We start from the raw sequence: 11758 nt of genomic DNA, 5'->3' as shown, positions 1-11758 counted from the left end.
TTGGTACAGTCGTAGCTGGAGAGAGAGCAAAATAAAGTGGCCAAATCGTTGCGCTGGTTGGGATTCACACCCCTTTCCACTCTCAGGACTTTGCAAGGCTTAGGTGAAGCATTTTCCCTGTCACCATGCTAAACCCTGAGGATCTCTAAAGTCCAGCTCTATCCCTCTGTTGTAAAGGATCCAGACAGGCTATGAATGTAGCCTGTGGATCCAATTATATGGGCCCGATACCTGCAACTAAGCTAGTGAAGAGCTAAGGTGGTTTTTTTTAATAAAAGAAAATTCTGAGCTTACAAGACTTCAAGTCTGGGAGCTATTTCTTGGCATAAAAATAAAAGCCCTGTATTTTGTGAGATGTTGAGTAATCCCTGTGGAGAGGTGCTGCTCTTGTTCAATTCCTGACACAAGTGCCTGTTAAGACCCAGCTCCACTGGAATTAATTATGGCAAAGTGCTTGAGAACTGCAGAGACCCCACATCGCATCTGTAACTGCGCATTGCTCAGGAAGCCATTTCCCACTGCCATGGAAACTACTCAGCGATGAAACAAATGCTTTCCTCGTGATGGTGAATTTGCTGTGACATGACCGGGCTAAAGAGCAAGTTACCTGGTGGCTACGCAAATAGAGCTGGTTTTCAATTTAGTTTCTTTGGAACTTGCAAAATATCATTTCTACTTTTCTTAGTGCAGCTTATGCTTAGGCTTTAGTGGGGTCATTTAATTTATATCTCAGTAATCTAAAAAAGTTATTCCTTCCAGAGCAGGTTTGAGGTGGATACCTGTCAACTGGCTACTCTTACTAAGGTATTGAAGGCATTGCTGTAGTAGATTTTCTTTTAAAACCAACTTTGTGTCAATAAAAGTGACAGAAAGAACACGTATTCTTTATTTAACATTTAATCTGAAGGCTGCTGTGTGGCTGTATAGTGAGCTAGCAGCTTCCCTGTCCCAATCTGCACAAGCTGTTAGTTTTCCAGGCAAGAGATCAGTCCATCCCAGTCAGTGAAATTCTTGACTCCTGACAGCGGGCAGCACCGGGCCCTAGGGATGTGAATCTTGTTCTCTGATATTAGCAGACAGCCCTGGTGTCACTTCACATACAGCCTTTCCAGAAGATAAAGCTTCCCCCCCACCCCAAGATTACTCAGCCAAAGGTTATTAGGGAAACAAAGAAAGTATGAAATGACACCACCTACTCTAAATCTTTATCTGTAGAAATTACAGTTTGGCTGGTTCAATTCAGTCCCTGTCAGACCACAAATATACTGTCAGTTGCTGAGAGACCCTAGCACTGCAAAAGTTAACATTTAAAGGAAAATACAAACAGAATTTGGAACAGGACACACTAGCTGTATATACATACTTTAAATTAGAAATGCATGAAAAATATCAACTGCTCAATGTATTACTTCTCACTGTATGGAGGGCCAGATTCTGCTGGTGTTTTCTCTCCTGGAAGCAGATGCCTTGTTTACTCAGATGCCAGCAACAAAAGCCAGTGACTTCTGGAAATAAGCAAACCACAGTGTGCTCTGCTATGGCTGTCAAAACCTGTCCTGCTCACAAGACTGGCACGTGAATATTTAGCCATATATTTTTAGGGACTAGAAGGGACTTGTTCAGGAGAAGATCCATGACTTCCACAAGGTCAGAACGTCCTGGGGGACGGCACCCATGGGACCTCACTTCGGTTAGCTTGTTAAAGCCAGCACACAAACATGAGCTTCAAAACCTCCACATGTCCAGCAGGTCCGCCACATGTCCAGCAGGAATAACGTTAGCTTCTTGCTTTTCACTTGAGAACTGAATTTCCTTCCCCAGTGTTATGTTTCAAGCAGGGTAATTTTTCCACGTCCTTTCTAGGAGTCAGGGAATCTCATTACGAAATACAACTAGGGAGTCAATGGGAAATCAGACAGTAAAGTGCTGCTTTCTGCAGATGAAAGACTGTCTAATGCCAAGCTCTCTAACGGAAAGCTACATATGGAGCTCACATTTTGCTTATGTGGTTTCTCTTCCATGACGTTCCCTCTCATGCTGCACTCTGAGTAAGTCGGAGGATGCTCTGTGAGAAAGGGAACTTATTGGAAAAATTCCCCATTTCAATGTTTTCTGAGATGCTAAGCAGAATCTATTCAGCTTTCTGAAATTAGTTTCTACAGTTCAAAAGCAGTTTGCTGAGAAAAAAAATCACCAGTAGAGAAAGAGAAACTCCTTTTATATTTTCTCTCCTACATTTGTGTGGCAAAGGATTGGTACCTACAATAACAGGATTCCTGACCTGTCACTACTGGAGAAATGTTCCCCTGCAAGGGACTTTGCGTGCTGGTGGAGTGCTGTTCTGTGGTCATTTCAACCACACTGTAGAGCCTGTCATTTGAATCAGGAGGAGGCAGGCGCAGCAGGCACGTCTGCCAGGCGTGTGCTGAAGAGGAAATCTCTGCCAGCCACCTGCTGGACCACCAAATCTCCAGCGAGCTGCACACATCTCCTGACTGCCCTGAGCGTGCTGAAAGCGCAGTAACAACCAACACCACAGCCCAGGCTGGTGTGGCACTCGGAGTGGCAAAAGAAGCAAGAATTTCAAGGCCCAAGCCAAAATGAGCAGGGAGAGAAACTGGAGGGGGAAGAGCTGCCCATGAAGCAGAGGATGAACTAACAACCACAGCTCCTGGCCGGAAGCTGCCAGACAGGGGTCACTGGTCAGTCTGGGACAGACTGCCATTGCCACGGTCCGCTCAAGTGAATGGGGCCAGATCGATTCCAGCTCCATCCTTCCACCTTGTTTGGTTTCCCGTTTTAATTTCCTTCCCATTCAGTTAGTTTCTAATCAGTTTTCATAAAAAGCTTATTCATTCATTCTGCTGTTGAAAATGGTCTTTGCCCAAGCCGCCTTGCTTCCTGCAGCATCCAGCACCGCACAGTGCTGTGAAAGGGGAGGTGTGAAGACTGGAGTCCTGCTTACATTTTTATGCAATAGCACTCAGAGCAGGATCAGAAGTTCCCAGCAAACTCTGCGCCAGGTAGCAAACAAACAAGCAGCCTAGCAGTCATGTTAGTCTTTTCCCATGCAAACTGTAGAGCTTCTGTTTGGACTGTTTGTAGAATTTCAGCATTTATTTGAAAAACACTGCTTAGTTACTCAGGCAATTGTTTTGTTTCTAGTTTCAAAAAGCTGCCTCTAGACTAGAAAAAATAATTTCATCCCTGAAAGTTTTCACACACAGGGATGTATCTTAAAAGATTAAGTCATGTCAATAATAACTCGCTCATGTGCAGGAGAAAAGGTGGAGGTTTGAACCAAGCCCTGTTAAATCAATGGAAAGACTCCTGCTGGTTTCAAGAGGAAGCACAGATCAGTCCTTCCCAGTTTAGCAGATTAGTTCTCGCTAACGAGTCTTGACAGTCCCCCAGGCTCTGTCAATTACTATATATAGCCAGCAATGCTTACTCAACATAGGTAGGACAGGCAGGCATGGGGTATATACAGAAGATTAATACCAATGAAGTCCCTAAGGTAGAAGCATCACAGTGCAAGTGATTATCAACAGCAGGGAGAGGGGCTGTGCTTGTCAGCCGATGTACAGTGATCAGAAAGCACCTCCAGACACAGAACTTACAGTGAGACTTTTCCAGAAACTGTCACCGTGTGGGTATTGGTGCTCAAGCTTATGAGTTTGACTTTGGCAGCTTCTATGTTCTGACACTGGAAATAACTGGCAAAGGCAACGCGTGAGCACCTGGAGGTATAGACTGAGCTTGCAGATGTCTCTCCAGAATGTGAGTACCAGCACAAAAGCAGAAATTGTGTCTATTGTTATAGTGAGCAGTACCCGTTACATGTATTTGCAGAATAGCTAAGAGAATGAACTAAACTCTTGGTTTTGAGTGCACAGACAAGACAACATGCAGCCCCTTCCTTTCTAGAGTGATTTTAACAATTGTTGCTTATCTAAGCACCTACAGGGTCTGAATAAAATGCTAACTCAGAAACAGTCTTCAAAACATCTGGAATTTTTCACTACTCCTTCATTTTTAATTACTGGCTCGGTCACGTAATAGTTTACAGGGTCTCATTTTCCTGGGTCTTTTACTGATGCTGTGGTAAAATTATGAAGTGCAAGCAATACAAGGAAAGATACAATCATGCCAAGAAATCAGCTACCATTGTACTGGTCTACAATCATCTCCCTGCAAAATGCTGAGTAGGAGAGTTTGGAGATGTACTTCTTTTAAGGTAACATATTAATTAATGAAGATCTTAAGTTTTCTGCTGACCACCAAACTGAATTACCACACTGACATTTTTACACAGCATACGAAAAAACACTCCTTTTCCATGGTACAAAAGTGCAGAGCCCTGCACATGCAGGAATAGCTCACCTAAGAGTGAGAAACACGATGTGTTTGTGCCTGCATATTTGTTCAATTTGTTAACTGAAGACCAGGGGTTTTGTAGTTCTGGCAGGATAACTGATCATTAAAGTTTGCACTTCCTTGACTCTGGAGAGCTGTTGGGTGACCTGTCAGAGCGTTGTCTGATACATCTAAACCTTCCACTGAGTGCTACGTGAGTACTGTTTCTGAAGAACCCCAGTCCCTAAATTCCCCTTGGCCACTGTTCCTCATATGCCTGGCAGGTCACTCTAACCCATGGTAGACTGACTTCTGGAGGTTTGCACTGCCAGCACAGTGGCAGATGAAGGAATCCAAAGCACACCCAGACCCCAAACCTCACTCCAACCTGAGGTTCTTTGGCACAACTACCAAAGAAAACTTGCTGTGGGAGTAAAACAGTAACATCCCTCTTCAATATGGTCTATGTGCTTCAGTTTCCTTTAGTGCAGAGAAGCAGAGCGATGCTGTATTTTGCAGTTGTATAAGGATTTTAAAGGGGTCTTGGTGTAGTCACGCTGCTTTTCTCTAAAATCAATTGCTTTTACAATGGCACTTGTCTAGGCGTAAGAAGCCAAGCTCTATCCCAAGAGTTCTCAATTTGCCAGGCAAATATCAAAGTTTTAATGGAAAGGAGAATTTGCCTTTAGCTATTTACTGGCTACATTAGTAATCAGAATTCAATATTTATGAAGATACATCAATACTCTTGAAATATCATGCTGACCTTTTCTCTGGAAACACACACTTTGCCACTCCAGGCAGCTATTTCGAAATCGATATGCCCCTGGAAGACAAGTGGCTTTTTTAGTTCTCCACAATTACCAAATTTTGCGTAACATTGTACATTCACAGAACTAGACTATTTTCTTGGAAGAAACCTTTAGCTGAAACTGTTTCCTTTGATTACGACCCCAGACTCCTTCCAGCAGCAATGACATCATCTAGCACAATAAATACTGGCAGAAGACTCCAGCAGAGCAAAACTCGCCGTGGTGTTGAGCACCGAATGTCCATGTGTTATTGGAGAATGAGCACTGGTACTCAGGAGAACTAGGTGGTTAGGGATTACAGGCTTAGGAACACTGGCCTGGGGCTGATAGGGGAGAGAGGAGCAGTGGAGGCCCCACACACAGTGCTGCCCTCAACTGTTGCCCCCGGAGCCCCTTGTCTTACAACGCTTTCGTGTCAATTATTGCTACCTAAACACAGGGACTAACACTAACCAGAGCAGTCCCAGGCATTTCTCTTATAGGAGCCAAGTAGGCATCCTGTTCAGACACTCCAGGACTTCTCCACAGAGCCCAGTTTCAAATTTAACTTGCTTTCCAGTAGTGCAAGCTCACTGCCCACTGCTTCCTCCCTACAGCACAGCCAAGGAAGGTGGAATTTACAGCTCCTGTTTCATATTAGGTTAATCTTTTCCCCAATTCTCTAGTTATTTCATTTAATTTTGTATTGGGAAAAAGGCAAATTGAGTCTTAAAATGCTATATCACAGTGCTAGCTTGCTAAGATTTATTGGCCCAGGGTTACAAGAGCTTGCTGGTAGCAACTCCTCTCTCTCTCTGTGTCTAGCTCGGCTCCAAATTCTAAATCAGCAGTCAAAAGAAATGTCAATGACTGGCACGTCGTTGCAAATGGACTGCGCATATCTATGATCGGCTGCTTCAACATCCTGTTTTCAGGCTTTATTTTACAGCACAGAAGCCTGAATTAGCCTGAGCTCTCTCACACAGTATTAATGGCACTTTGTCAGAGCACACTCTGTGAGTTCGCTCAGAAAATAAATGTCACCAACTCAGTGAAACATTACAAAGATGATTCCAAAGTGCACACATTGAGGAACACTGTTAGACCTAACAGGGACATTCACAGCAAAAAAGCCAAGTATCTAAGTGAAGTACCTGAACTAGATAGAGGGCCAATTACATCAGTCACAAAACAACAGTGAGATGTGCTGCTAAAATAATTAGCGCAGCCCAGGGACCAAACTAAAACCCCCAAAATTCAGTTGGAGCCTCCCTGTAGATTGCAGTGGAAGGAGAAGCAAACTCTTATCTGTATATATTTTCTTAACATCCTAAAATCAGAGAGCATTAACCAGTAGCTCAGAAGTCCAAATTGATGGCTACTGAGACACCCAACTATGTAAAATAAGATCATTAAGTAGCAATGAATGTTGTCACTTGTTATCTTTTATCAGCTATGTGACTGACTTAATTATTTAATGACAGTCCAACATTCATTCACTATCAAATTCTGACATTCCTTCCATTCCTATTTGGTGAGGTGACAGCAAAATTTAGAATCAGAAGAAACCCAAATCACTCCACGAACAAGAACACCAGATGGGGTCTAGCAACCAGGCCTAATACATTGGGCTTCCTTTAATATTTATGTCTTAAGGTAGCAAGGATGTTACACAAAATCAGTCAAATGAATGCTTAACTTCAGAGAGCTTGGAGTTAGAGAAGACAGACCCCTTCCTCTTTGAGCACTTTTGGGATGTAAAAATAATCACAAATTCCTTTTTTTTTTTTTAAAGTATCACTTCATTCTTTGAATACAATCACATTTTAAAGGCCAGATGTCTGCACCTCTACACCTAAGTAGGTAACTAGAGCCTAGGTGACTGCTTAGCAGCTGTAAAAAAGTTTCTCTTTAACAGGATGTCTGGAAAATGCGTACCAGCCTTCCCATAAATATTGATTTTAATGAATTATTTTGGTTTAATTCTTGCACAAACAAAAAAATACAAATAGAAAAACAGTAATCAATCATAAAGATTTTAGATGGCAAGAACTGTATTCTACAATAATAAAAACTTTTGTAATAAGCAAACACTACCCTTCCCAGTAGAGTTAGGAAACCTTGTATTCCCTCAGTGCTTTTTTTTTTAAGGGTAAGATCTCCATGCATTTCCCCATTTCCTAATACAAACACACTTTCTGTATAATATATTCTACTGTGCTGTCTATCAGTGCTAAACAGGCAATGAGGAACGAGACAGAAGACTCAGGCACTGCCCCAAATTCTACCTTGTCTAAGGGGCAGAGAGCAGATCACTCACCGTCACACAACACGAGTCACACAACAAATTAGTCATCAGACCCACCACTACAACTTAGGCTTTTCTGGTTGTTCTTAGGGTCACTCTGCTTCCGTGCTACAGATTAGAAGAGCAGCCTGGGTGGCATCATACAGGCAGTCAAAGAGAATCGTCCTTCTTCCCAGAGGAATTCCTCTCTCCAGTATTAGCACAAATAATCACCACTGTCCGCACAAAAAACCCCAGACGCGACTGTGAGAAGTGACGCAGTCATTCCTTTCAGTCTGAAACATCCTGAAAGGACAGGACTGCCTAGAAAGGTTGGTCAGCAAAGCCTGAAAACAGTGGAAATCTGTTGAAAAGGAGGATAGGGAAGGTTTTGCCAAGACACGTATTATTCATGGATCCTGATCACATTGTGCTAAAGCTTCCACCCCTGCTCTCCCCTAAATTAGAGAGAGCTGGAAGGGCTGCAACCAGAAATAACGCCCCTCACAGGAACTGTGTCTGAGGAGGTTGGGGGGTTGGCTGAGTACATTTGCTTCATTGCATTTCTAGATCATTAATTTATTTGCTTGCAGCTCTCACTTTCAGACTCACTGAACATCGCAATATTGGCTTCCATACTTTCTCTTATCATTTACTGGCTCATCAGAGACGGTCACAGAGTGAGAAACCTGAGGGGAAAGCACGTCTTCATAACAGACTGTGACACCGGACTTGGAAAGTCACTGGCTAAATGGCTTGACAAAAGGGGATTTTGTGTCATTGCTGCATGTGCCACAGAAAAAGGAGGCCAAGAGCTACGCTTGTGCTCCTCACTCTCACTGAAGACAGTGAACCTGAACTTAGCTGACTCCAACAGCATTGCCAAGGCTGTTGTGGTTGTGACCAAAGAGACAGCTGGCAAGGGTAAGTGGCAAGGTAATTTCCCGGAACAAATGATTCGGTATAACCAAATCCGGTCTAACTAAAAGTTCTGGTGCCTCTCCACCCTCTGCAGAGGCATTGTTCATCTTCCTGATGAAACACGTTCACTCTTCAGTTCTTTCATTTCTCAGTTCAAAGAGATTCTCTCCAGCAATGCTTTTGGGCTTCCCCTTGCTTTCACCGACAGGGTGCCTAAAAATCTGGTTTATCTGTTAAAACCAGTTAATTACCAGTTGTGTTTTTCAGACTCTTTTTGGTGCAGTTGAAGGATCTTAGTGGGGGGAAGGTGCTAACTGGTATCAGAATGAACTTTCTTGACAACAAAACCAGCCCACCCCATTAAAAATGGCTGGTGCAGGGCTTCTTCAGCCCTCCCCTAGTAAGCAGAAGAGTGGTTTTGTACGACTGAATAGTTTGAAATTTTGCAATGCACACAACAACAACTGCACTAACAGTTAAACACTTGCCGTTTCAGCCAGTTTTCTTAGAGTTACTACATAGGTGGCTCTCACTACTATCATACACCTCTGAACACATGTCTAAAAGAGGAAGAGTTTGTCTTTGGATACCTATGAGCTGAGTTAAAAAACAAGACTTAACTATTGCTTCTGGAAGGGGTGATAAAAAAGATCTGTGTGGTAAATATATTCAACCATGGCGATACACGTTTCTTTCTCAGTATCGATAGCTCAGACTAGACATTAAGGGCCGCCAAAGGGGACCACAGCACTGCAACTACCAGCTGTAACACACAGTTATACCAAGTATGCAATAGGCTTATTATTTAATTAACTAGCTAAAACAGCAAAACACATATCTTCTACCAGTAGGACTTTCTCCTCAAAGCTTGTAAAACACAGTTGGCCCCATAATGAGGGTTCCAGACCATTCTTTAATGCAGTGATTGAGGGCAAGGACAACATAATCATTAGCACTTACCTCCTCCAGCAGGCCACTGCTTCCAGCTTGTGAAAAGCCCCACGTTTGCTGTTGGGGTAACCACTGCTAATGCTGTCACCTCAGTCTGAGAAACTCTTTATGAAGGCTGAGTGCTGGACTTTCAGCCTCTCCCTTCGGGCACAGGCTGTCCTCAGCAAACTCTTGGAAGCGTCACTATTTATCTAAAGTTTCTCAAGTAATTTATAAGGTAGTAAAGCAGCATTATCAATACACAGGATTAAGCTAATATTTTTAAAAGCATTGACTCATTCTGCACATCTGGTTCAGACCTTTAGACCCCAACCCAGAAAAATCAGTCTCTCCACTTTTATGTAGACTATTTGATTTTCACAAGAATGTGAGTGCTTATTAGGAGCCGGCATACTTGAGCAGATCTGGATAATAAAGCCTAGTATGGTGGCCCGCATCTCCAATAGAAATAGTTTTCCTTTTATACTTTACCCGTGCTCTTTTAGAGTTATTGCCTAAGGCCTTCAGCAAATTTTGCCAGGTGTACAGAGTAGATCTTACAAGCAAACCCCAGACAACTGTATTCATCTTACTGAAGTTTTTGCAGTCTGTGTGCTTGCTTCCCAATGCTACGTATGAAGCTCTAGGGTAAGATATTGCCACATACTGAAATAAATGGTTTTGTAATCCTCTTAGGGCTTTTTGGCTTGGTGAGCAATGCTGAAGGACCAGCACCTGTAGCACCCACTGACTGGCTGAGGATTGAAGACTTCCACTCAGTGCTGGATGTTAGTCTGCTGGGACTGATTGAAATCACACTGAAGCTTCTGCCACTTCTGAAAAAAGCTGAGGGAAGAGTAGTTAATGTAGCTAATGCCAAAGGTCTCATGGCTTTTGTAGGGGGTGGCTACAGCCTGTCCAAATGGGGCATGGAAGCTTTCTCTGACATCTTACGGTGAGTAGCTAGAAATACATGCATGAATCCAAGAACAGATTCCGGATGTGCTGAGGAAGGGTGACTGCATGTTTGCCCCTCTCGTTTTCTCTCTGGAAGTCTTGCCAAAAGGGGGAAAGGAAAAAAATCCCACTTGTTTGGGATTTCAATCTCCAGTACTATGAGCAGACCCACCAGGCAACTGCACTGGGCAAAGTTGTCATACTCCGGACAAACGGCTAGCATGCAGATTTTGGGCATGGGAATCCACTGCATACACTAAAGTAAATCAACAGTATAGCCTGGTCAGACACCCAGAGTTGTACTTCGTTGTACTTGCCCATTTATAACCCATTTTATTTTGCTCTAATGCTCCACAACAATCTGAGCTGGGCAATTCCAGGCAGCAACCACCTTACCAAAGGTACTCATAGCTTCAGAAAATTGTTAAGCTGAGCACCCTTCACTGAAGCCAGTTGTGTTGTACTGCCTTGAGAAAGCTAAGGCCTAGCCCAGCGAGTCAAGTCTTCACAAGGACTAGGAAAGCTGGTTGCAAACCATTATGAATGCTTATTTAAAGAAAGTATATGCCCCGAGGAAATATAATACAAATTAACGGCTAATGTACTCATGGTCCATTCCTTTGCACACTTTGGAACGTAGCTGCCTGGGTCTCTTCAGCAGCCCAGCGAGACAAACAGGCCATTGTCATCCCAAAGGAATTGCACTGCAACTCAAAATTACATAGAGGGAACCACGCTACCAGGAAACACACTAACCTTTATTGCACTTACGTTTACTCACTTAACCATAGCCATTTAACCATACGATGGCGAATAAACTTCTAATCCAATTGAAAATTTTTGCTCGCATTTTTCCAGGCACTTTAATAATCTGCTCCTGCTGGAAGCTGAAACGATACCACAATATTTGAAATAGTCAAAAGTTTTAGTTTGACAATACATGGCTAAGATGCAGCTGGCTGCCACATCCTTTGCATCAGTCCAACATAAACTACACAGAAAGCTGTGAATCTACCTGGTACTGCTTTTTTTTTTTCCTGCAAGTTAATTGCCTGCTACGCTTTTACAGGACTGGTATGCTGCTATGAAGCTAGTTATTCTAACATTTGAAGATAAGAATGAAAGTCTCAAATATTCATTTATGTGACAGACTTTCAACTTACTTATATTTAATGGTTATGCTGTTATTGGGTGGTCAGGGATGGTTACTGGGTTTTTTTCTTCTAGGGTAGAGATGCAGCATTTTGGAGTGAAAGTAAGCATTGTTGAGCATGGTTTCCTTAAGACAGGAATAGTTAATTCAGATGTCATCGAGAGAGACCTCTTAAGACTTTGGAACAGACTGACTCCTGAGATCAGGGACTCCTATGGAGAAAAATACTTTGTTGAATGTAAGTAGAAAAAGGCCTGTATGATAGCTCTGGGGGGGGTATTATCAATGTATATACACGAAGTGAGGCTGTAAAGACAACAGAGCCAAGCTCTTTTCAAGCGGTGCCCAGGGACAGTACCCGAG

General features: G+C 43.0%; 1 protein-coding gene across 1 annotated transcript in view; it reads left to right on the top strand.

Moving 5' to 3' along the window:
• Nucleotides 1–3579: 3579 nt before the first annotated feature.
• LOC104294952 (retinol dehydrogenase 7-like) overlaps nucleotides 3580–11758 on the top strand; it is a 9137-nt gene continuing 958 nt past the window's right edge. Inside the window, exons 1-4 of the mRNA XM_009894646.1 lie at nucleotides 3580–3621; nucleotides 8028–8358; nucleotides 9982–10240; nucleotides 11470–11633. Coding sequence (XP_009892948.1) covers nucleotides 3580–3621; nucleotides 8028–8358; nucleotides 9982–10240; nucleotides 11470–11633 — 796 coding nt within the window. The remainder of the gene's footprint in view (nucleotides 3622–8027; nucleotides 8359–9981; nucleotides 10241–11469; nucleotides 11634–11758) is intronic.

The sequence above is a fragment of the Charadrius vociferus genome, unplaced genomic scaffold (assembly GCF_000708025.1).
Source record: "Charadrius vociferus isolate BGI_N301 unplaced genomic scaffold, ASM70802v2 scaffold161, whole genome shotgun sequence".
Classification (NCBI taxonomy): domain Eukaryota; kingdom Metazoa; phylum Chordata; class Aves; order Charadriiformes; family Charadriidae; genus Charadrius; species Charadrius vociferus.
Note: the sequence above shows the minus strand (reverse complement) of the source record. Positions and strands in the feature narration are given on the sequence as shown.